The sequence below is a fragment of the Trichoplax adhaerens genome, genomic scaffold (genome assembly GCF_000150275.1).
Source record: "Trichoplax adhaerens TRIADscaffold_7 genomic scaffold, whole genome shotgun sequence".
Taxonomy (NCBI): domain Eukaryota; kingdom Metazoa; phylum Placozoa; class Uniplacotomia; order Trichoplacea; family Trichoplacidae; genus Trichoplax; species Trichoplax adhaerens.
Genome location: NW_002060949.1, coordinates 4847526 through 4874955, shown reverse-complemented (window position 1 = coordinate 4874955; position 27430 = coordinate 4847526). Strand labels below are relative to the sequence as shown.

General features: G+C 32.3%; 4 protein-coding genes across 4 annotated transcripts; 3 read left to right on the top strand and 1 right to left on the bottom strand.

Moving 5' to 3' along the window:
• Nucleotides 1-209: 209 nt before the first annotated feature.
• Nucleotides 210-7441, top strand: TRIADDRAFT_58337 (uncharacterized protein; the record flags this gene model as incomplete). The annotated part of the gene is made up of 15 exons (XM_002114437.1): nt 210-276; nt 702-802; nt 2096-2167; nt 2929-3053; nt 3243-3306; nt 3403-3528; nt 3612-3740; nt 3891-3964; nt 4180-4250; nt 4350-4454; nt 4950-5061; nt 5998-6079; nt 6519-6608; nt 6805-6918; nt 7394-7441. 15 exons carry the CDS (start codon nt 210-212, stop codon nt 7439-7441), a joined length of 1380 nt encoding a protein of 459 aa, XP_002114473.1.
• Nucleotides 7442-9049: 1608 nt separating this feature from the next.
• Nucleotides 9050-10605, bottom strand: TRIADDRAFT_5303 (uncharacterized protein; the record flags this gene model as incomplete). Its single annotated transcript, XM_002114126.1, has 3 exons — nt 9050-9191; nt 9876-10009; nt 10207-10605. Coding segments are annotated over 3 exons (675 nt in total), but the record flags the coding sequence as incomplete, so codon positions are not given.
• A 2934-nt stretch (nt 10606-13539) lies between these two features.
• TRIADDRAFT_27661 (uncharacterized protein) lies at nt 13540-17300 on the top strand (the record flags this gene model as incomplete). The annotated part of the gene is made up of 14 exons (XM_002114436.1): nt 13540-13702; nt 14001-14095; nt 14203-14274; nt 14552-14676; nt 14835-14898; nt 15008-15133; nt 15209-15337; nt 15473-15546; nt 15706-15786; nt 15922-16010; nt 16158-16269; nt 16455-16536; nt 16865-16954; nt 17175-17300. 14 exons carry the CDS (start codon nt 13540-13542, stop codon nt 17298-17300), a joined length of 1428 nt encoding a protein of 475 aa, XP_002114472.1.
• A 2538-nt stretch (nt 17301-19838) lies between these two features.
• TRIADDRAFT_58334 (uncharacterized protein) lies at nt 19839-26412 on the top strand (the record flags this gene model as incomplete). The annotated part of the gene is made up of 16 exons (XM_002114435.1): nt 19839-19911; nt 21863-21951; nt 22657-22755; nt 22853-22924; nt 23091-23215; nt 23469-23532; nt 23633-23758; nt 23834-23962; nt 24092-24165; nt 24285-24355; nt 24506-24601; nt 24771-24882; nt 25079-25160; nt 25476-25565; nt 25798-25911; nt 26365-26412. 16 exons carry the CDS (start codon nt 19839-19841, stop codon nt 26410-26412), a joined length of 1464 nt encoding a protein of 487 aa, XP_002114471.1.
• Between the last annotated feature and the right edge of the window lie 1018 nt (nt 26413-27430).

Here is a 27430-nt window from a genome sequence, read left to right as displayed (position 1 = left end):
ATTTAAAGTTCTATAATTTTATACAGCTCTTTCAATAAATCGATAAACCTGTCATTTTATCATCAGTTTGGATAGAAAACAACCTATTTCAACCTCAATTGTACTATAGCTATCGACTAGAATTAAGTTGTGATTTACACAGTTCTTAAGATTGTGTTAATCGATAGTTATTTCGGTATAAAATAGTACGCGTACTGCGAAAGAGAAACATGGCTGAAACAGACTCAGAAGTTAGGGAAAGACTATTAAAGCAATCAACAACATCCAATTTATCTGGTAAAGTATAAAAAGTACTTGCTTTGACTTTCTAATTTTATGTATACCCTATAATATAGCAGCGTAAGTTAGCAGTTATCAGTATAAACTTAAAATGATAACATTTACTATTCAGAATGCATTCAGTGATCCTGGCCCATTTTCCAACTTCCTTGATATTCCTAGAAAGATCATTAATCTGTAATAGAATCGCGATAGTTTAAATGGCCGAAATACTATTTTGATCTATTTTATACTTCTTTAAGTATGATTTACTAATACTGTCTATGATATTTGTCACTCATCATTACCGGATATAAAATTTGTCTAATCGCCTCAATTTATATCAAAAACATTTTTGGCTTAAGGATGGCAGCAAAAGCTTTTGTTCAAACTTATACAGTTTCAAGTAGCAAAATTGATAAAGTTTCTTTATTTTATCTCAGATTTTAATCTTAGAAAGGCTTATTCTATTGAAGAGTATATCAATCATATTGGGTTTGGTTCGTATCAAATTAAACTTACATTCTTGGCAGGCTGTATTTGGGTTAGTCAAGCAGATAGAAATTGATACCATATTAATTTCTTGGTGTAGGCAATACTACGCCGAATAAAATTATTTTACTAGTCAACGAATGTTATGCTAAATTGAATCAAAATTAGCCTTTAACGAAATTAAGTAGCCTATTGTACATTGCTTACAACTTTAGAATAACTCTACCAAACTAAGAGTGTACTATGTCCGCTATTTCGATCGATTTTTACAAAGCAAAGACGACTAAATTAAGTCTGTATTGATAAAAATTAAAAAATAGTCCTGTAGCTGGTAAATAATAATGTTGGAACTGATAAAAACTATCCTATCATTATTAATTCAGTGATAGTACAATACTGCAACTGACAATTTATTTTATATTAGCCATGAATAACGATCTTACAGCAGGATATTCAGTCAGCGATCACTCCAGCTTGCATTTTAGATGCATATCTTGGGAGTGTTAATCAAACTTAAGAGAAAAACATTAAATTACGGCTAGTTTTTTCTTTAAAGAATAATGCATAAACTTTAGAAATATGCACAGTATATATCCGGATATGTGTGTTGTTTAAAATAAGCACAGTTCCTGCACTTCTACGATATTATATATATTTTAATTAGAAATGATGACGAGTACCGTACATCAACTTATATTCATATCTTGAAAGTGTCAATCAAACTTAAGAAAAAAACATTGAATTAACGCTAGTTTTTTCTTGAGAGAATGACTACTTAGATACTGGAAATGGCATACAATATATCGAGATACATGTGTTGTTTTAGGTAGGCACAGATTCTACACCTCCGTGGTATTATATATGTTTCAATCAGAAATGATGGCGAGCGTATCCACTTTTGCTATTCTAGATTAACAATCCTGGCTTAGATACCGCTCTAATCCTATTTATTGATATTTCATTAATGACTATGAACGTAGTATCTAACCTCTTACGTGGAAGTAGCGACTGCTTTTATCATAATATGATGAGAATAATTAATATTCTTCTATATAAGTAAAGAAAACAACTTGATTCTATTTTTATATTATAAATATGATGAAAACAATGGATGTACTTTCTGATGGCTTACTGTAGATTGTGGCTGGTATGGAGGTATACCTCCAATCTATTTTAACCAGTGCTTTAGAATGCGCTTGGAATATTTCTTCAATACAAGCAGCTTTGATATCAATGGTAGTTCTATTAAGAGAGATAAAATTTATTTTGAATTATCTAAAATTAATAAAAGAGAGCAATATCAAAGCAAGTAGTATAATTTTGTTAATAAATTGATCTTCTTCAGGTATCATTTATTGGTATGTTCATTGGTGACCCTATTTGGGGATGGTATTCTGATGTTTACGGAAGGAAAATGGTATCGTGTTAGAGTATAATTTAATATTTGTTGATAAATGATACAATCGGATTAAAGCAGTATAGCGCATAGTATAGATTGATTGTATTATGAAACGCGTATCCATCTATATCTTTAGTTTTTTCACAGTCAATATATTTCTAAATACTGATTACAATCATTATTTAAACTATCACCTACAAAATAAAATATACCTAATTATTAAGATGACTGTATTCATGTATTAAGCTTCGATAATTTAGAATATGAAAGTTTAAAATCGTCTAGTGTTAGTCAGAATATATTCCATATCTCCCTAGTTAAATAAATCAAATATGAAGATCAATATAAATATTTTTCTACTCATATATCAGAGTATCGAACTTTAAGATCTAGGTATTACTTCGAAATATTGACTAGTGATATTTACCTAATCAAAGTGGGTGTTAAAGTTGCTATAATAAGTTTTATTTTAATTATATATAGATCTTTGTAATTGATTAGTATTAGAGATTCAGCTACGTTTAATTTCTGAAATTACCTAATAAATAAGTTAAATTCTTTAGATGGAAAGATCTATTTCTAAGGAATTAAAGAGTAGAACCTTGTAATTATCTACCATTAATTTAAAATATTCTGTTTTTGTCTAGTTAAGCACACTAAAACTTAAAATTGTCTAGTCTAGTTCTTATAAATCATAGAAACTTGAAACCGCCCGATGCTGTTCAAAGTATTCAATCCTTTACAAATTTTTACTCTGTTTCTATCTTTTTCATAAATAGGCGGTTTTCTATTCCACTTTATGGACATTTGTTTATGCTCTACTCTCTGCCACTTCTCCAAGTTTTTTTTGGATAGTATTTACACGAGGTCTTACTGGCTTTGGTATTTCTGGTGCTATCCAAGTGTAAGATATCTAACATTGCTAGTAACGCTATCGTGTATTATATGAGATGGTACTACCAATATAATTCAGTTACAGCTTGAAACGATTAATCTTTTAGTATGATATTATTAGAATACAAATTTTTATAAACTAATTAATTAAGCATGACTACTGTTTTAAATGCATTTCGAAACTATTCTATCGAATTAGAGTTACTATTTACTGCGAGTTTTTACCAGAAATTTATCGATGCCTATCAATACTTGTCCTTGCGGTATAACTATTAATTTTCTACTCTATTTTAAATATGAATATTTTAAATAGTTAAAATTTTAAATATATTAATTTGAATACTTTCATGACTTGGTAGGTATTTTGGTCTATCGGTGGCTGTCTTACCAATTTAATAGCGATGCTTGTTATGCCAACACTAGATTGGCGATACGTTCTTGGATTTGCTAGTATCCCATGCCTTGTATTCTGCCTTTTATACAAGGTAGGAAATGTTAAGAACGCTATTACAATTTAGTTTGCTAAAACAAAAATGGCGTTACTAATACTAACATTTCTATATCTTAGTTCGTACCTGAATCTCCCCGATTCTATCTAGTTTCTGGTCAACGTAACAAAACCCTTAAGGTCTTAGCTGATGGTGCTAAAGCAAATGGAGTATCTCTTTTAGAAGGAGATCTCATTGTACCAGAAAAGGTCTATTATAATCATAGAACTTCTACATTAGATACGGTCGAATTATTACATATGTATTTTGATATATCTACGGAGCATATATTTAGAATAGAAGATATATATTTATAAAAGATTGCACTTACAGTGAGAAATATTCATTTCCAATCATAGGATAGTCTTGGACAAATCCGTACCTTATTCAAGAAGCAACATCGAAAGACAACAATTTTATTATTTCTTATTTGGTAAGTTTGTTTATTTGTTGTCAATAAATTACATAGCTAATCAAGATATTTATATTCTTAGGTACTGCTGTAATAATTTTTTGAGTAGCTTATGCTATCATAAGTAGTATCGACTTATTGCTACTACCTATGGCACGGATAGATATTAAATATCAGAAAGACATTAGTAAGTAGTAATTATTTCATGTATTTAAGTAATGATTTCTATGAATTAGGAGCAGCGCTGGGTTTTGCTATTTTGGTATGATTTTATTATCCCCACTTCTGCTTGTCAATCAAAATTGTGGTAATCAAATAACACAATTTACACAACATGTTTTATTATTAATATTATCGTCGCAATTATGACAATCAGACTTACCTGGTAAAAATTAAAATCTGTTAGGAAATGATAACACTGTAAGGAACACGATTAGTGATTGCTCCTGTAAGCCATTAACCACCAAACATTATCAATATCTTATAGCTACAGCATTCGCTGAGATTCCTGGTTAGTAACTTGAATAATTAAATATGCTGTAAATAAGTATAGCTAGACGTAAAACGACATGTCATGAAGTGATTTTTGCTAATTAATGCTTATCTTATTTTCATCGGATAGTATACTTTGCTATTTGTTGTCTATGACATTATATATTCTTTTATAGATAAATGCAAAATTTTATAATGCAAGTATTATTTAAGTAAGGATAACTAATGTTACTGTCATTGTACTATAGATTGACTGACTTTTAATAAAGCTTGGTTTCAGTTTTTATCTAAGATAGACTCCTGATGACAGGAGATCATTAGTATTCAGGATTATTCTGCAGGTAGATTTCGGCAGGATAAATCTAACAATGGGCTCATAATGTCATATGTTTCTTGTTTTAGCATTAAGTCTCCTAGTTATAAGTTTTCGATTTATACCAGGACGTCAATTGAATATAATGTCTAAGCGTAATTAATAAATATGCTTAATGATCACTTGCCTTATTTTTGGTAGGGTTAATAGTCTCCTTTATTATAATTCAATTACTGGGAAGAAGGAAAGGTATAGCGTTGCAGTTTTTCCTAGCAGGAATTCCCATTCCGTTTTTAATAGCATGTACTTCATCGTAAGTTTGGAATACAAACAATTCTCTCAATATAACTTTTGCCTGAAATAAAATTATTAATGATAGTAATTATGCATACTAGTATATGTTGTATAATTTTAAAGTTTAGTAGCTGTGTATCTGATGTGTGATATTGCATGATATTAGACCGTCTCTGTCCTGATCCATGTTGTATGCTCCTTTATTATCACAGCTATGATAGAACACTTATTATAGTATAAATATGTGCTTGGACTTCATATTGTGTTATCTATGGACCTTTTATCTAAAAATTTACTATAGATTGCAATCACGACTCTAATAGTTTCCGATACTTACCAATACTGCCGTTATATGACAAAAGGAAGCAAGGTCATATAGCCATCTCAGCGATGTTTAGTAACTTTGTAGAACTTAGCGTACGATATAATGGTAGAAATTCCGTTTCAATGGGTCATACCAATTGAGTAAAAAAATAGGCAGAGAATACTAGGAACAGCATCAAATTTAGTCTGCCGTTAGATTACACCCTAATAACTAATTAGAGTCAATAAACTCAATTTTCGAAAAAATTGACCTTGCTTCCTTTTGTCATGTAACGGCAGAATAGTCATTAAATTACAGATATTAACGGTGATCATGAGGAAAGAATTATAATACTTCTGGTCCTATTGTACGGCTAAGGCTTTATATTAAACTTTTATATTTGTATGTTACGGTATCAATTAGACTTCATTTTGATATTCCTAATATTATTAGGTTAACCGTTCTTTAGATTATTATGTTTTAAGATATCATTTTACAATATTTATTAGTATAATATTTCTCCTAATTGACTATCTGTATATATAAAGTTGAGCAAATATAGTTTTAGGATTTATTAATAGTGAATAATATTTGCCTATCTAATGGTTAATTTATCAAATTGATGTACCTGTTATGTGTTCTTTGTTATAGAGCGACGAAAACTATTCTATTAAGCTGTACTAGAGCATTCTCAAATGCAGTGTTTCAGACGATAATCCTTTATACAGCAGAGGTATGAAATTAATCTAATCTATTAATGCATTCCGCCCTATTTTTAATTTTAATAAGATACTAGTAGTATTTTATGCATTAATAATCTCGATCAGGATATAAATCGCAGCCCTGTGCCAGTTTGTTTCGGCACTTACATTTGTTAATGCGTCTACATGTATATATAACACGTACTGGTAAAAATTGCTTTTCTAAATCGCTTTATATATTACATCTCTTTAATATTTCGGTTTAATAAAAATGTATCATAGCCTAATATAAACTTGTTAGAACTTGTAATAACGTAGAATAACTGAATGAGTAGATAATTATATAATTAGCTAAATTTATGGCAGTGCAGGATGTAATAATTTAATGAAAACATTAGTAAAGTCTAAATGAAATTTTCGACAACTATGGTAGATTACTTTAAATCATTTCATAACCTGAATTATTTCTAGGTGTATCCTACAAGCATTAGAGCTATTGGCCTTGGAATGTGTAGCGCTGCTAATCGTTTTGGTGTTTTCATTAGTCCTCTTGTAGCTCAGGTTATTTCTTAATTATAACTTTTAATTTACGATCCGTAGCTTATTAAAGGGGTATTTGCGGTTTATTTAAGAGGCAGTCAACTAGCAGGGACTTTCTCTTCCTTCGAGCAGTCCCTAAAACCAATTAAGATAATTTTAAGCGAATAGTTTACTAGAAATTTTGTAAGTGTAATGTGTAATTTTTTCTTATTTACAGGTCATCTTTCCCAAATCTAATCTGGCAGGCTTATTAATTTATACAATTTTATGTTTATCAAGTGGTATTCTCGCGCTGACTTTACCAATTGAAACCAGAGGAAGATTATTACAGGTATGATATAACGATTAAGATCATTAAAATTAGAATTAGCAGCTATAATGCGGTAATTTTTTATTTCAATATATCTTGTTGTAGTACAGTGTTACAATACCGTTAGTATTGTAAAGTATAAATCTTATAATTTTGGACATTAAAATGTACTTAAGTAAAAATAGGTCTTAGAATAGGACATTTATATTTCTAGAAGATCCTTATGTATTTGATGACATGCCGATACCTTATTGATACTAAATGTAGTAAAGCTATTATTAGAATATTTTGATATTATGATTACGATTGAACGTTTAATGTTATAGTCGTCAAACGTTGTTCTAGACAAGAGTCATAGAAAAAGTGGGATAACGTAGGAAAATCTGTTACATATTTACTAGGGTGATGAAAACTAAATTAAGTGATAGAGATAGCAATAGCAATATGTTTACGCATAAACGTTATCTATATAGCCATGATTTTTCTTGAAATATAGATAACTGTTGTTGATAACTTTAGTTCTAAACTTGACTTAGTATCTTAAGCTAACTCTTGTTGTCTTGTTCCAACTACTGAGTTGTTACATCCAGACCCAAATTAGCTTAAGATTACAATTATAGTTGCAAGTCGAACTTAATTTATGAAATAAAGTGAAGTTTACAAGAAATCGTAGTTCTTATTTTATTATTTTTAAGCCACTTTATCATATTTAGCCTAGGCAAGTCATCAGTTTTTACACACGGGCATGACTAAAATTGATTTCCATACAACAAAAACTTAATCAAATACGAAAGTAGAAACTCAACCATTGTAGTTGTTATTAAATATGATTGAATTATAGTTTGTTTGTATGCTGATTTTAATTAGGAGACGTCAAACGCCAGCGCAAAATGAAGCAGAATTGCAAGATCCACTGTATAGAGAAGCTATTGTAATACTTTTGCGATATTAAAAATTAGAGCAAATGATAAGCACTTATTTACGTAATTCCTACGTATCAGAAATTTAAAAATGAGTACACAGATACAAATTAATTAATCAATCGATTTCCGAGATTATTTACCACTAGTTCTTGTATGGTATACTTTTCTGGGCTATCAGAGCATATTAGACGAATGACCAGATAGATATTCTGTCTTCCAATATATATAGTAGGGCTGCTGGATAAATGCTATTTAGGCACTGTTGATAATATGGTGGTATAATTTGGTCAAAAGTTACCAAGTGTGAATGGATAGATTCTATTTGAATTAGCATTATTAGTAAATATCTCTGAATACTAATACCAAATTAAATTGGATAATGATGTGTACAGAAAGTATTCTTGCTTAATAGCTAGATACTAATAGTGATCTGATAGCATAAATTCATGGTTTAAACTAATTGTAATTAATAAATACTAAAGGCATTATTATGTTGGAAATTGCCGTTTATTTTGGGGTATGGCAGTTTAAATGTTTTGTAGCATATCATATAAATTTATAAATAAACGTCCTGCAGCAGTAGTGTCATAGATTTTTTAAATATTATGCTGCGTTTTGGATTATTTAACAGGTATGTTATGCGATTGATAATACAATTTTCGAATTGTATCGACCTAGATGTCAGGATGACGAATACACTAAAATTATTGTATCAAAATCTGCATGCTATAAAATAGAAATTAATGTAATTTCATAATACGAATGGATATCAGAGATTGTTTATTTATTTACTTTGGTCTATATTCGACTGGTACCATTGAAAAATTTTCCGTTAAAAACTAGATAAAGTACTAAGGATATTGTTACCAACAAGATAGCATGATAGCAGCTGTATTCTTTGCACGGGGTAATACTTCCATCTTTATTATATTTAAAATATGGAGCACATAATTGCGTATTCACCTTTAAAGTAGCAAATGCGAAACTGATACTACAAATATAATTAATTAGTAATAACGAAAGATAGGTAATATCTACGTGGTCAAGTTTTGGTAAATTTCATTAGGCGAGGTTAAAATTTTAACACACATTGAAATTATTATTTACAATCAGGAATAAACTTATTAACAGGATTTGTTACACAAATAAAGTTAACATTAGCAAAAGAATGCTGAAAGTATTGTACATTCAAAAGAGTTAACATTCAAACTTGAATATAACTAGGAGAATGAGATGAGATCAGGAGGTACATGTCCAATATCTCCTAAACCACGCAGTGTTACACGACCAGATGGTCGAATTACAACTGTAGTTATACTACAGTGTCCAATACTAATCCGCAGCCAAGCCTCAGGTGGCAGTTGGAGAGCTCTGCAAAAAAATAAGAATATTTTATCTATATTTATCAGATGAAAGTTATTATATCAGCTTATTAAAAGTTAATTGTGATAAAACTCAAATCCAGTTAATACGTCAGTGGATAGTAATAGCTTTTTATTACAATTTTATTGAGAGTTCATTGTTAACGTAGGATAAGAACCAGCAATTACAGAAAGACCTCACTTTCTATGCAACTAATAAAAAACATCTTCCACCACCATACAAGTAACTACTGCGTATCTTGCTAATTAGCACAGTAGGGAATTTTATTGACTGGTGCCACATACTACCATCAACCTTTCCAATCGAGGCATAGATACATTGTTTATATATTTTACTGTACTTTTTCGTCGATAACGTTATTATCATTAAGATAGATGAGACGTCTCTATTAATTATAATATAGGATCTGCTATACTAACGTCCACAGCTATTTAAGTTAGTTTATCTTGCTAACGTTACATCCGCGTCGCGTGTAGTATTTAGAGAAGAAATTGATTTTAATATTTATTTACTATCTATGTAACGATTCTAGGACAATTGCCTCCAGGACATTTCCCCCACCCGGACAATTGCCACTATGTAACGTACCATTGTATGCATGCATATTGTATATTGGTTAGTATTTGCTACTCGATAACTTCTCTAGGAGGATTCTTTCTCCTTGTTACTTACCTGCAAACGAAATATCTTATTACATTTGCATGGCAAATGATGACATCAATGCTATTCTCCTTCTGGTCGACATCAGCTCGGTGGAAATATTTCCTGAAAGCACTTTCTATTCGAGCATGATCAACTTTATACTGCTATGAAAACAGTCAGAATGATAAAGTCAATACGTTGTGTATTTATGTTTATCAAGCATATCAGAATGACTAACTTGCTATAGCGATAAAAGTACAAGCTTACTACTGTATTGATCGACGTAAAACAGTGCTAGTATAATACGCCAATATTCTTACTTATAACCTAAAGAAATGCAAATTCAATTTATCACTCGTACATAATCATCTGGTCGATAGGATGATAGAGGAGGTTCTGGACGGATTGGTGCACCTTCTTCAATTAATGAACAATTTTGTATATGTTTATATTTCAGGTATTGATTAATAATGTTGGCAGTTTCCGTAGCTCGTGTCATGGTAGAATAATAGACGTTATCCACCGGCATTGTCAGTATTGATTGTAGTCTTTTACCAGTGACATGAGCCTGTTGATGACCTAAAATTGTTAATTTCCTATCACTGTCTTCCAAACCGCGAGTATTATAATTACCATGACGTATCAAAATAATCATCCTAGAAGCTGTAGGCATTGCAGATTGATCGGATGATATGACTGTATTTTTAGAAGAGTCATCCTTGGCCAATGGTTGACGATTATCCCAATTATAATTCCATTTAGTTGGTGTATGCTGGAATACTTGATCGTCTAGTTGTTTAACAGCTGCATTGATTTTACCATATTGCGATTGACGATGGATGGTATAAGTTAGACCAACACCTACAGCAACAGAAGCGCCCAAAATATGAAAACGCGACAAAATAAAACGAGTTCGATGCATAGCTACCAATGAAAGCAATTATTCAATTGTCGAATGAAATTTCTTTTTCCCTTTTATTCAATTGACTGCTAACTGCAGTAATTTGAATTGCAGTCCAATCGAAGAATCAGTAATAGAGTATGCAATGACTAAATGATTGTATTGCTGTTCAATTCACTCCACAATCGAGAGTCTACGATAATGGCAGTGATTCTTACTGGAGTATTTCCTAGTCGAATGGATCGAGATTGGGATTGATTGTCTACTGCTGTAGCTCCTATTCTCTTCGTCCACGATGCATTAACGTTCGCATGCTGTTGCTACTACTGTCTATTTTGGGAGTGGTCCAGCGATAGAAAACTTAGCTCTACAGTACTGTATGGCTGAAACGCGAGCAAATCCCTATGCTCGCTATTGCATATAGTATAGCATATTCATTAAGCTGAAGAGGCGAATGTCTTGGTGTCAGGACCATCCAGTGTCGTCTATTTCCAAACGTCCATCTGTCCACGACGGAAGGCAAGTGAAGCGAGCAATTGTTGCAGAAGGACAGACGACGGTCGTTCACCGGAATAAACTAATGGCACTGACTATTTGACTGGTCATCTCAACTGAATCGTATGGCTGAAACGATACACTATACTGTCCTTAATGCGCACTTTCAAAATGAGCTGCCTGGTTGGTTTTGGACTATACACTGTACTGTACAGTGTGGTGTACGGTTTCAGAGATAGCGTACAGGAAAATGACCAGAAAAATGATAGACACGCTTTGATTGACATTAACCGCCCAGCTGACGTCACTCTTTCTAAGTGCGCAGGACTGTTTAGCACACTGTAACCGGTACGCCCTAGAGATCCTTTGAGTCTCTTAAGGTAAAAGGGTCTAGTAGTCTCTTTAAGGTAAAAGGGTCTAGTAGTCTCTTTAATAAAAGGGTCTCTAGTAGTCTCTTTAAAAGGGTCTCTAGTAGTCTCTTTAATAAAAGGGTCTCTAGTAGTCTCTTTAACAAATGGGTCTCTAGTAGTCTCTTTAAAAGGGTCTCTAGTAGTCTCTTTAATAGGGTCTCTAGTAGTCTCTTTAATAGGGTCTCTAGTAGTCTCTTTAAAAGGGTCTTTAGTAGTCTCTTTAATAGGGTCTCTAGTAGTCTCTTTAATAGGGTCTCTAGTAGTCTCTTTAAAAGAGCCTCTAGTACACCCATATGGCACAGAATTGGAGAAAGCAGGGGCTGTTTATTTAATGAGCTGCTGGCTAGAATATTAATAAATAATAATATTAATTAATGGTAGTTGTATCCTGTGTTATTCCTTGAACGAATTGAATCAGGTGTTGTTACAGTCTATAGGACACTGGTGATCGTGGTAGATCTTGAGGTTGGCCTGTGACACTTTGCATAAAATACAGCTCGCACTTTTGCTATTAGTTAATTGACTTGATTGAAACTTGTACTGTATATACTGTTATATTAAGCTAAGTGTGTAGGTACATCTACACATACATTAGCAGAGATCAGGAGAATAGGCCAAGTAAAAAGCTATATACAGCAGAGTAATGTAGTGGTAATAGTGTAACAGAGTGATCAAGTGATCGTGTATTTAGGCAATGCCGAAGAAGCCTTCGGACTCTACTTTTACAGGATTCTAGCTAAAACTGTAACGAATCATTTTATATCATAGCAGCGTCGTACTTTATCCTGTAGATATTGAAGTAAATTGCTGGGCAAGCATTTTGATAATATAACATATTGATAATTTATAATCTATGATTATAACTCATAAACTTATCGATTGTAGTTCTAGTTATCAGATATAGATATTACGTTAGTATATTAGTAGGACGATACACATATTTTAATAATGATTATTCGCCACGGTGATCGTAGATAAACTAGTCATCAGTAAGAGATTATAACAGACTCCATTTGATTTGAAAAGGACATTCCAAGGATTACAATTAATCTATCTCATCCTAGTAGAGCTCACGCACTATCTCAGGAAATTAGGTGTAGACGTCCATCGCGTATAGCATGATCAGGAAGGCAAAAAAAAAAAAAAAAAGTTCTACAATATTTCCCAGTCATTTAATTCACGATAATGACATCGATAGCAATGAATAACGTGACATCATCTGTTGAGCTTCATTCATTACTCCGGGATCAAGGTAAGGAAAAATCGATTTTAGTATTTCTTAGCTTGATTCACTTGTTAGACTATAGTGTACAGTATACTAGTACCTTTTGTTGCTTAAACATCTTTGCCCTATAAATAGGTCATACATGTATATCTATCGAGATCATGATATACTCGCATTATACCTCGCATATACTTGTATAACTTGCTATCATACATCAATCTCTATTAAGAATATGGACCAGCTAAGATGGTTTATGTTGCGTGTATGTTTAGTTCGATGTTAAATAGGTTACCTTCACGTCTATCGCGCATTCTAAGATATGCACCTTGTCTAGTATGTGTTATTATTGAGCCTTAGTCAGATGCGATACCTATTTGAATCTTATCGAGATAAACTGCCGTCGGTTCCTTGTAAGCATCGCCATGGATTTGTAAAGTTTAAAAAAAATTGACAAGTCCGTGGCATCGCCGAAATGCTTAAGCTATACCATTCGTCAATGATATTTCTAGTCATAGCTACCGACTCTTTGCCATTTGCTTCTGAGAATCATGAAGCAAATTATACCCTTATAGGTTTGGTGAAGTCTTTCAAGCATAAACACTCGTACAATATTTACATTTTGCATGTAAAGAACAATTAGCCAAGAACAGATTGATTACGTTAATGCATTTTAAATTACAACTTTATTCCTTACAATTATTGAAACGAGGTTCCTTTTGCTCATCAGAAGATAACGATCCAACCACACTTGGAGAGATAATTGATTCGTTAGGATTTGGTAAATATCAAATTCGGCTGACATTTATATTGGGATGTGCTTGGGTTAGTATGTTTATCAATCCTTAACAGTGCTATAATAATTTAAAATAATCTAGTAATTAAGCTACGTATTAAAAGATAGAAAACATGATTAAGTCGAAAATGATTAAATGGATAACATTTCATAAACTTTCGTGTGCTATTAGAACATTTCCTAATAAAATTTATTGATAGGTTTGGACTACAACTTTACTTTACTTTACTGAAGAGGGATCAATGATCCTATTAATACACTATATTGAATACCGTACTAGCGTTCAAATACGATCTAATTCTGGTCAATATTTTATGCATCAATCAGGTAGTCGATGCCATGGAAATGATGCTACTATCTGTTATTGGTCCCATCCTCCTTTGTGAGTGGCATCTTTCGTCATGGGAAGAAGCCTTCATAGCCACAGTAAAATCGGCTGCTATCATTTTTATGATTGATAAATACAATGTTCGAGTTCAAATCATACAATAACGATAAGGCGGGTAAATAACATCAAGTATTGTAATACCTAGATTGTATTTGTGGGTTTCGGTTTTGGAGCACCTATTTGGGGTTGGATTGCAGATATTTACGGACGTAAATTGGTATATCGATTGATTTTAGATGCATATAAGATTATAGATAATCTCTTTATTATTTTAGCTCACAATGACTATTTCATATATAAATCAGTAATGAGTCATTTAATAATAATACTACGAGTACTATACTGCTAATACGCGTATTAAAAATAGATATCTAAGACTTTAAGATAATTTGTATTAACATGTAAGAGTAGGTTTAGATTTGACGCAGATATTCGATAATAGAACTCCTACTAATTATTAACAATAATATTACCGACATCGATATTTCATTCAGGGGTTATTGCTTTCCACATTTTGGACTTTTTTTTATGGGCTGTTATGTGCAATGTCTCCTAGTTATTTCTGGATTGTACTTACAAGAGGATTAGCTGGTTTTGGCATATCAGGTTCCGCACAAGCGTAAGATACAGTTATAAATACGAGTATATATATTATCGCTTTAATAATTGATAACCTAACTATATGTGTACCTATGTAAATTTAATGTTATATGATTAAACTTGATTACTTATCAAATTAATGTATATCCGCATGCATATTTTTTCATGAATCTAAAGAGTTACACTTTATAGCGAATTCTTGCCCGTCAAAACTCGAGCTAGGTCGGTTGTCTTTCTCCAAGTAAGGTTTTTAAATTTTCGTTTGGTTAAGAGATTTACTTAGCGATAATAATTGACTATCGATATATCTGCTACCAACTACATTTATACATATTTTGGTGATCTCTCAGTTATTCTCGTCACTCGGAGCCAATTTTGAGGTTATCCTAGCCTTAATTGTTATGCCTACCCTTGGCTGGAGATACCTCGTAGCTTTTTCTAGCTTACCATGCCTTGCTTTCTGCTTTATGTATAAGGTATGCTATAGATATATGAATGTTATCAATTTTTAAAATGCTCTATCTAAATTACTACAATTAAATTAATAATAGATTATTCCCGAGTCACCACGATATTTGTTAATATCTGGTCAACGTTCAAAAGCAATATTAATTTTGCGTAGCATTGCGAGAGTGAACAGAAAGCTTTGGCATAATAAAGATATAAAGTTACCCAGTAAGGTAAGAGAAGGTATTTTGAGTTATTAGTAGCAGTTTACACTAAATAAATTTCCTATATATTGATGGGAAGCTCAGAGCTATTTCATTGGATAAATACCGTACAAATTTAAATACATATGATGACTATCTGTTTAGGAAACGCGTGGACAAATTTGGGACTTGCTGAAAGCCCCTTATACCAAAACAACGCTGTTGATGTGGTCTATTTGGTAACTATCATTTATTTATAAAAGTAGTACGATGAAAACGAATAACATGAGTGATGTGTGAATGATTCCATGACAAAACTCTTAAATTTACCTTAAATTTTAAGATAAATAAAAGGGGCAGTATCATTCTTATAATGCTGTTTGCTTTGAATACGCTAGGCTTTGCGCTGCAACATTATATTATGGAATTATTTTAATGACTCCAGTGTTGTACACGGTGGATAGATGTGGTAAAATTCTGTTTAATATTCCTAAATAACTAGTTTCTAAATGATTTTATTCCTCGAAATACTCAATATTTTATCTATTTCATATAGTATTTTTTCTAGGTATCAATCATATTATTATATTATTGAATGACATTGTAGGGAGTAGAGATAGTTCTAATCGTAGTTGCATATGTAAGCCATTATCAAGTGATGATTATCGCAATATTGTTATTACGACCATTGCTGAATTTCCCGGTGAGTACTATTACGATACTTGACAAGTTTACATAAAAGATATAAACAACAAAAAAATGATTCATTTTACTGCATTAAAAAAATTATGCAATTAGTTACCTGCTGTTGATCAAATACCAGTTATTTAGTACAATGCTGTTTCCGAAGGTATGATATTTGCATTCCTGGTGGTTGAGAAATTAGGAAGAAAGAGGACTCTTTGTTTGCAATTTTTACTCTCTGCGGTGTTTCTTTTCATGCTAATAATTTGTAGTACAAGGTAATATTATTACTGAAGAGAACATATAATTTTGCTATTGTAGTAATTCTTTAAAAGTCAAAATTTAAGGTTAATTATATATAAAAGTGCATAGAATTATAACTTTTATATATATATATCCTTTAAGTAACTTCCCTTCTTTCATATATATATATTGTATATATCAATTTTGGTGGTGACTATAGGGTAACGAAAACAGTTCTTATATTTTGTATTCGAGCACTTATTTCCGCAGCCTTCCAAGTAGCCTATGTCTATACACCTGAGGTAATTTTGTTAAAATTGTTAAATAAGCTCTTGCTATAATTAATCAATAATATCAGTCCATAAATGGCAACCTACAGACTTCTCAATATTATAAGTTTGTTACATTGCTTTGGTAAATTAGAAATCGAAATGTAGCAGAATGGTATAATGTAAGAATAAAACAAAATAATAATATTAGTAATTATTATCACATTTTAGTACGATACTTAACTATAAATTCTATTTCCAATTATATTAACCGCCCGTAATTGCCTGGGTTTTGGGGATAAAATACTACACCGGTTATGTAAGCTAATGTAATTTGCTTTCCTAATTGTTTTGAGTACAGGTTTATCCTACAACATTTAGAGCTATAGGACTTGGACTTTGCAGCAGTTTCGCTCGTATTGGCGCAATGGTTACCCCGTTTCTAGCTCAGGTCTTAGCAAAACAATTTTTATAAATGAAAATTGGATCTTGATTAATTCTTAAATATTGTACCTATAGACTGTACGCCTTTACTAAGATTATCATTTATAAAAAAATGCAATAATATTGGCAAAAGTGATTTGTACTAAAGAGAGCTAAGGTAGAATTGCCCTCTCAGATATTAATCAATCAACTGAAGCTTTAATTTACCATATTTTCTAATCTTTTAGGTAATGCTACCAGTATCTGATATCTTAGCACTATGCATTTACGCGTTCATTTCTTGCGTGGGGGCTATTTCTGCTATCCTTCTTCCAATAGAGACTCAAGGACTCAATATGCGGGTTTGTCATTAATTTATCATGCTGTTCTAGCCATAGTATAATTATTGTCGACTTTGCAACTTCATGGCGATATTTCGTAATGAGATACTTTTTACGTAGAAAAAACAATCTGATATTTACTATATTGTCTAATGTTCTTCTACATATTTTCATATTATGCATTTACTAGGAGTCCAAAAAACTATGAAATATTATGATATATTAATTATTAAATGAAGTGGACCACTTGCTATCAAGCCTGATCTATGAAATTGATATTTATATTCTAGTATAATAATACCCATGAACTGATTATTTATCACTACTCATACTTTAAACTAATACTTATTTGTGCTTCGTTTAATTAAGCTGCGTAATATCATCCATGATCAAAGGCCATTCTGTGTTTGCATAGCTAATTTACGAATATATTTATGATAGTAACTTAAATCAACCCAGCTATTCAATTTTCACCAGAGAGGGCAATACAAGGGAGTACTAAAATTTTGAATATTGATATCCTTTAAATCGTTTTATCTTTGGCAGATACAATTTTCGCCATTAAAATAATTTCATTTTATTCTATTGAATGGTCGTTTCGTATAATGATGTTTGTTTGTCTGGCTTGATGGCGGAAATAACTAGCTATCGGTTACGATCAACTCTTGCTGGAATGCATGATATTTTGATTAAATTGACGAGTCTGCCATTTGTAGACGATTTTACATGTCCATATCAGTTGGAGAAGATTGCAGTCCTTGATCACGCTATGCAGATGAATGTTATATATATAATGTTACTGAGCTACGGTTAAGTAAGGCTGTTGCCATGTTAGATATCTATGCACTTAATTCAGATATATTGTACTTATATTTATTATTTTATAATGTTAACTTAGCGTACCATACCAAATGCATTTCCATATTTTACATCAGTACGCAATCACAACTAAGGGATTTACAGTACTGTGTACATTCAATTTCTTGCTTTCTACATCATGGTGTACCAACCTCTGAGTAGAAAGATGCCAGTTTATGATTGTGACTACACCGAATGTACAGTATAGTAGAGCAGTGAGATCAGATTTAATCCGCCACCGATGACTTAACTATTGAACAGTGAATCTCATAGCGGTTTGGGTTAGCAAAAGTCTTAGCTAGGGCTTCCTTAAGCCACGACATGATTAGAAGAAATTATTTTATTACTAATTGGATACTCAAGGAGTTCGAGTATATGATCCACTGCTAGGGCTATGATGCTGGCCGTCAATACAGAGAGTGTGTAAGCTAGTTCCTGCCATTTTTGCCCAGAATCTTTGTATAATTTCTTTTACCTATCCTACCAGTCTCTAATTACTGTATATTATTAAGGAAAGGAGACGTTCGAGACTTTAAGGAGTTCGAGTATGCGATCCACTACGATGCCGACTGTGAATACAGAAAGTGTGTAGGCTAGTTCCTATCATTCTTGCCCAGAATCCTTGTATAATTTCTTTTACCAATCCTACCAGTATCTATTTACTGTATATTATTATTAAGGTTTAACGAAACTATTGAACAGTGAACTCATAGCGGTTTGGGTTAGCAAAGCTCTGAGCTAGGGTTTTCTAAGCCACGACATGATTAGAAGAAACTACTTTATTACTAATTGGATACTTCAAGGAGTTCGAGTATGCGATCCACTGCTAGGGCTATGATGCCGACTGTCAATACAGAGAGAGTGTAAGCTAGTTTCTGTCATTTTTGCCTAAAATCCTTGCATAATTTCTTTTACCTATCCTACCAGTATCTAATTACTCTATATTATTAAGGAAAGGAGGCGTTAGAGACTTTTACTTTGCGTTCTGATTTTTTCTTTCAATCCTAATTGTCCACTGGCAACGCGTTCTTACCTCTCGTCTACTACTGTTTGCAAGTGCACAGTGTGTGACCATTTCTTTTTAGTACCATAGTCTGTATGTAGTACGATACAGTGTTCTAAGCGTATGCTGCATAGTAGGTGTGTAACATACGAGAGTGGATATATTTATTTATTTATTTACGTAACTAAAGTAAGAGAGTAAAAAGAGTAATAAAAGTCATTAACACATTCAATCAATAAATCAGTCAATCAAAACGTTTTCCAATTGCTAGGCGCTAATCTATAGTAACACTACTCTAATTCACTAGTGGTAAGGTTGTGTATTCAGTCATCGTTAAAGATTTTGCCGGCGAAATTGCGATTTGGACCTGGACTGTAGCAGTTTCTATCCGGAGAGGATTTGCTTTAGCTGATTTTTGATTAGAACATTCTTTCTACATGATACTTCAAACTTGTTGGTTCTGGCATTCAAGTGATGCCGTTCAAGGATGTTGATTAACTGTAACTGATAGCACTCACCAATAGATTACGATACTATAGCTATCGAGTTGGCAGAATAATAAAGAAATTCAATTTTAAGTAAAAAAGTTATAGTCAATCTTCCACAGCAAATAAGTCTAGCTTGCATTCTATTAACAGAGTCGAATACGCATATATTTACATCCACACACACGGTTTCTTTTTTCCTATCATTTCGCTATTATTTCATCAATGGAGACCACCCCTGTAGCTATGCACAATTTAGGATCATCGGTGGATCAGGATGCTTTGCTAGAAGATCAAGGTAGGAAAAGAATCATTTTATTGATGTTTAGAACCATTATTATCCACTAGGCCATTAAAACACTGTACAGGTTCAAATACAGTTTTAGGAAAGGCCATGATATAGATTGTGCATTCTACTGTGCATTAAATCTGGATTCAACACCGTTAAGTGAGCTATTGCAGTATTCTTGTAGAAAATATCCATAGCGCTAATCTTGTAACGAGTTCGAGATTAATGTACAGTACAAGACCCTATCTTCGTTTTGATGACGATAAGATTGATAAAAATCCTTTTAATCTTAAATCACATTATGTTATTTTAAGTTACAAGCAAAGTATACATTGATCGATAAAAGATTGCCTAGATAGAAATCAGTTTACTAAGTTAATTTTTCAATCCTGTTGATGCTAAGAAATGAACAAATGATCAACGTAGTCAGTCTCGATTGGATGATGACACGGCTTTTACAATTTCGTCGTTCAGTTAAACGCCCCAACGGTGGACATTCAATGCAAATTACAGGGTTTTTAAAATGACAGGCCTTTCTGTAGTCAAGTCAGATCATATACGGCAAATATGCGGCCACTATTTGCCTGCTTTATTTATGAACCTTAAAGTCTATGTTAAGAAATGAATAAATGAATAACACGGTCAATCTCGATTTGGCGACACAAGGCATTGGAAATTTCATTATTCGGTCAATGCCATCATTATCGACATGAATACAATTCGGTGGATTTTTTTTTTAAAACTCCAAGCTTTTCTATAGCGAAGTCATTACTAAGAAATGAACAAATGATCATTTAAGCAGTGCTACTTTTGTATCTCTCATATTGAGCTAAACCAAAGCTTTCAAGATTTCATTATCCCATCAAGGGCAGCAACTATCGGCAGTACAACTTGGAGTAATTTAGAGGGTATTTTTAATTTAGATCCGCAGGCCTTTACAGTCAAGTAGGATTTACATGTACATATATACTGTACTGTACGTACTAAGGAATGAAGAAATGATCAACAGAGCCAATCCCTATTTGGTAAGAACAAGGCTTTAAAATTTCATTATTCGATCAAATGGCGTAACTGCTGACATGAAGTATAATTTCGAGAATTTTTAAAAACTATAGACTTTTCTGTAGTCATGATGAAGTTAGGTACAGTTCTACTTGTCTACTATAGTATTGATGTTATAGTATTGTCGTAGCCTATAGGCGTATGAAATAAAAATGATTACTTACTAACGGAGTTAGTTAAAGTATTGGATGCTACATTCTGGTCATTTGATGCTGCCGTTATTTAATAGTTACAGTATAATGGACATCCGCTTCCTACAAATGTAGCACATCGGAATAGATTGTTACTTTTACGATATCTCGTTGCCAGACTGAATACTACTGTACTATGGCGTAGACATTTTACACTAACGCAAAGAGTTAGTATCCTTGTAAATTTTAAATCTTGCAATCAGAAAAAATTTCGACCTCCATGAACTGTTGAAAGTTGGGTAAACATCAGACCACGCCAAAAATAAATCAAATGCTAAGTGACTTCATTAACTAACTGTAAATGGTCGAATTAATGGATAGATCTTAAATGCCTCGCTATAGTCTTAAATCCCGTGTTAGTATATGGTACGTTTATAACACCTACTAAAGCTTTAATGCTATCATCGAATACGTTTATAACTGTCATTGATATTATATTCCTTAGTAATAGCAGTATTTATTTAGGAAAGACGGTATATTTAGTGGTAGGATATATACCGTTATAAATACAAATATAGCCATATCGTCACTTTCTAACAGTCATTAAAAAGACAACACCATTGATAATATTTTACCCAAAGTCCAGTCTAAAATACAAAGAAGCAAATTGAATATAGGCGTCCTACAAAATAGACTGACTGTATTGCTATCATTAAGAATATTCCTATATTTTAGTTATAACTGGTTTCCTTTCATTCAATCCTTAGATGATTCAACCACTCTTGGAGAAGTAATTAATTCATTAGGATTTGGAAAATATCAAATACGATTGACGTTTGTAATGGGATGTGCCTGGGTTAGTATGTATTTTATGTATATATGTAATGTAATACACGAATATATTAATCCTGTTTAATCTTATGATACATACTGTAGTTGCACTAATTAATGCACTAATTAATTAAGATAATTTGCCATTTTAAAAATACAAGATTTCTTTATCTTGACGGTACTTGATGGATTATTGCAAGTTTAAACTTGGTATAGTTATACGGTTTCATTTTAATATGGACTTATAGTGAGCTTTTCAAATTTGCACTTGTTTACATATGACTACCTTTAATCTAGCAGTAAACTAGGAGCAGTACCTTAAATATTAATGGCAAGTAATAAGTTAGCTATATGCAAGCTAGTTATATTAATGCTTTAAAATGGACGAGAGCTAGGGTTATTACACGTACGAGTATATACGCGCAGTATTTGATCGCAGATTGCACAAAATTAATTTACAGTTATGCGATGTAGGTTACGTAGACATGGTTATCTTAGCATCTACCGAGTTTGCTTACAGAAATAAACATAACACGATTCTAGTTCTAATATAAATATCGAGATTACCATTTATATAGTACCGCTCAGGAGGAAACAGTGCTACGCTATACTTTAAGTGCAATCAGTATAGATCCATTGCTAACAATTTTTATACTATAAAATGTTAACCACATAGAACTCAACCCATACATTATCAATATTCAGTCAATCTCACGTATTTGTGTATTAGGCCGTAGATGCCATGGAAATGATGCTATTATCCGTCATTGGTCCAGTTCTCCTTTGTGAATGGTATCTTTCATCATGGCAGGAAGCCTTTATAACGACGGTATAATCAGCTAAAATCGTAATTATTTTTATATGAAAATATTTATACTATTCACTTATCAAATTCTTAAAATATAATATAATCCAATCTATAATAGGTGGTCTTTATGGGCTTTGGTATCGGAGCACCAATTTGGGGCTGGTTGGCAGATATATACGGACGCAAAATAGTACATACGAATTGATCTATAATTATATATTGCCATTAATAGATGAAGATGATAAATTAAATTTTAAAATATATAGCTCTAGTAAAATTAGTAGCTCCTGATAGACGATAACATTTCTAGTAAATAAAGTCAAATGAGTAATCCTACAATCAACATTGCATTACAGGGGTTATTGTCTTCCAGTTTCTGCACTTTCTTTTATGGAATATTATGCGCTCTATCTCCTAGCTATTTTTGGGTTATATTTACACGAACAATAACCGGTTTTGGTATTTCTGGTGCTGCACAAGCGTAAGATGTTGCACTAAACTTGTACAATTCAAAAGTATAGTAAATTATGATTATAGATAAAACTTTACTGCCACGACTTACCTCTAAATTACATCGTCTATACAATTAAAATAGCGATCATTTCCCTAATTAGATTACTATTATATATTGACTTAAGAATGTTACAGATAGACGTGTTTACGCATATTGTACTGTTTGATTACACATTATGTTAAACTATGTAACGCTTATATTATCTTCCATGAATCTACAGGGTTACTCTCTATAGTGAATTCTTGCCTGTCAAAGCTCGAGCTAGATCAATTGTCTTTCTCCAAGTACAGTTTTCTACTTCGCTGCATAGCTGAATTATAATATTTTATCGTCATTTCATTTACTATAATAACAGAGACGTATAATTCTTTCTCAATCTCTTAGTCATTTTGGTCGATTGGAGCAAGTTTCGAAGTTATTCTAGCCTTTATTGTTATGCCTACCCTTGGTTGGAGATATTTAGTAGCTTTTTCTAGCCTACCTTGCCTAGTTTTCTGTTTTCTGTATAAGGTATGCTATCAATATATAGATATTATCGCTTGTAAATAAAATACGTATCTTAATTACTTTTACAATTGACTATAGATTATTCCAGAGTCACCACGATATTTGTTAATATCCGGTCAACGCTCAGAAGCTATGTCAGTTTTGCATAATGTTGCGACAGCAAATAGGAAGTCCTGGTATAGTGAAGATATAAAATTGCCTAGCAAGGTAGTAAAAGTATATTGGATGTTCTTTTTGGACATTCAAGCAAACAAAAGTCTCTACGTGATGACTAGAAGCCTAGATTTGGTCAATGCATAAATTTTAGATTAAAGAGGAATGACGTTATTTATTTAGGGAACTCGTGGACGAATTTGGGATTTACTGAAACCTCCTTATACGAAAACAACTTTATTGATGTGGTCAATTTGGTAACTATTGTTTGTATATAGAACAATACAGTACAATTGAAGCCATCACTCGTAAAATTGTTGAGTAAGTTTAATATGAGGATTACTCGGTATTATTCATTACTGTCATATTTGGACAGGTTTTCTGCTGCGGCACTGTATTATGGAATAATTTTAATGACTCCAGTGTTATACACGGTGGATAGATGCGGTAAGCCATAAGTATTAAGCAGCTGTTTCCTAATGTACATTAATATTGTCTAAGCGCAACAATTTTACTTTTCGAAATACTAGAATTGTAGCTGTCTTATGAAGCATTGTTTGGTAGTTAACGGTGACTTAAATATTTAAATACATTTAGGTAATGGAGAAAATTCTATTCACGGATGCATATGTAAGCCACTATCAAGTGATGACTATCGTAATATTGTAATTACAACCGTCTCCGAGTTCCCTGGTCAGTATATTCGTATGCTAATTTGTTTTGCTAAATTTTTTTACTTTAAAAACATTGATAGTTCAGAATATAATTCTATAACAGTAGCCATGATTGATTGCTTAAATTTGATATCTAATTAGTGATTAAAATTCAACGTTATTTTTTGTTTAATTTTTTATTTCTTAAGGGATGATATTTGCATTCCTGATTGTTGAGCAATTGGGGAGAAAGAAGGCGTTATGCTTACAATTTTCGCTTGCTGGAGTATTCTTATTCATGCTAATAATATGCAGTGCAAGGTAATATCAATTCATTGTTAGTGAAAATAGTTTAATTACTTTATAAATTACTCATAAAATGAACGCTCACGATGAATGACATAAAGATATGTAAATGTAAAACTTTAACGTAGTAATTATAATTCAGATTTACTATATTCAGTTATAATAGTTTTCGCACTTGCATACATTTATTAACTATTATCTGCACCACTAGGGTACCGAAGACAATCCTTATATTTTGTGTCCGAGCGCTTATTTCTGGAGCCTTTCAAGTAGCCTATGTTTATACCCCTGAGGTGATTTGTTAAAATATGTTTTTAAAATTCTACAAATACTGTCTATCTATCAGTATCAACTTCTTAATGAAAATAGTAATTATCACAAATTAGCATTATAGGGGTCGTGAAATTTGTTTGATAGCTAAGAACCGAATAAAGCGGAATGAAATTTAAATATTAGAACGATAGAATGATTACAGTTATACTTTAGCTTTTAATCATGAAATATATTCTGAAGTAGAATGACTATCTTGAGTGCTTAGGTATCGTAGTAAAAACTGTGCTAATTACAAACATGGCGTTATTGATATTCCCCATTTGGCTTAATTATAGGTTTATCCAACAACATTTAGAGCACTAGGCCTTGGATTTTGCAGCAGTTTCGCTCGAATTGGTGCAATGATTACACCATTTTTAGCTCAGGTTGTAGCAAAAACTGCAATATTCGATTGTAATGGAAGGCAATGTTCCTGGTTTATTTTTAAAATATGATATCGTGTATACTTAAGGACTATCCCACCTTTGCTAATTGTATTGTATGCAAGTGAAATATTTTCGATAAAAACGTTTTTTCACTAGCGAAAATTATAAAATAGCTTTCGTACAAGGTAGTTCGTTAAATTACCAACTTATCATGTTTTGATCTACTGTGTAGGTAATGTTACCGGTTTCCGATATCTTAGCGTTAAGCATTTACGCTTGCATTTCCTTCGCGGGAGGAATTTCTGCGATGCTTCTCCCAATAGAAACTAAAGGACGTATAATGCAGGTTTGCCATTTAATGTCTCATTTTGATTAATTGCTGATATGCAAATTGGACAGTTTTTATAATGGAGATGACAATAGAATCAAGATACTATTCAATACTGAGCTCTTTGTTATCAACAGGCTACAGTAGAAAGAAGTTTGATATTAATACTATTCTTATAGCGAATATTCCTTTTTAATATTGCACATATAAATTCTATTAGGAATCAAAAGATATGGAAATTTCGTCGAGTCTGTAAGATACATTCGAAGCTATTCATATTATCGAATAACACTTTCCGAAATTGACTCCATTTGTAAAACTTGGACTATGATAGTGTTCACTTTAACCTACTTTCATATTTTGACCTAATGGTACATTATTTTCGACTTTTACACGAGTTCCGCAAGTTGAGATCTGTTTGTTCTTAGATAAATTAAATATTTATTATTATATGCCTCTGTTAAAATGCAGTCTACATGCACACTAATGCATAACGAACGTGTTGTGCTCCTATATTAATAGAGAGTTAGAGACTCAGGTAAGTCTAACTGCAATATTTATGTACGCGTATACACCAGTAAGTGATATGAGAAAACATCATTGTCAATTGTTTATAAAATGCCCCACCGACGTTGTCCTAAAATTGCAACTTTATCATTATGGCTAAATAAAATAACTTAATTTAGCCCCGCTTGGACTACAGTACTATTGCCAAAACGTACAGTATGTATTGTATGTACAATATATCAAGTTTCGACTAAGATAGAGAAGTGTTGTGGATAGCATAATCAGAATGTATTGCTTCAATTACTCTTCTCCCGAGAGAATCGTATTAGCAAAAGTCCTATGCTCAACTGTGCTATGTTTGTAACCTTATTTGCATATTCTCTGCGATTTGTGTACATGGCTGGGCGTATTTTCCAGTGTATCCGTATTGTGATCTATTTGGGATATGGCTCAGGCCACATTATGTTTTATGTCTTTCAAAACACAGCCATTTTCCTGCCTAGCCACGCATCTACAGAACACTCCGTTTCTGTCAGCCAATTTCTATGTACTCGTATGAAAAGATAATAGTTAAGGTCTGCTGTTCTGTGCTTTTTGAATCGAGATATACTGTTTTAATGCCTATTGGAAGAAATACCGTAGTACAGTACTAGTCTAAATTATATCCTATAGAGTCAATGAAGTTCTCAACTGCCGTAAATATACCAAAATATTCAAAAGATCAGAAATAGTAAACGGCATTGATCCACTTTATGATGTGCAATTTGCCCTATTCCATACCTAGGGTTATTCAACAATATCATAGCCCAACGCGATCGATATATTTCAATTTATATTCGTTCAGTTTATTAATATAAAATTGATATACTGGGATTGCCAATTTTGCTGTAGAAATAAATTGAAAGTCACAATCACCCCGCTTTGACTGCAATAAGTCAATCAGGGACTTTTAAGACTAAAACTATTAGTCTCAGGAATCGCTGACTAAATGTTGTGCCATTGGAGAGTCGTCATTTAGTACTCGTATAAT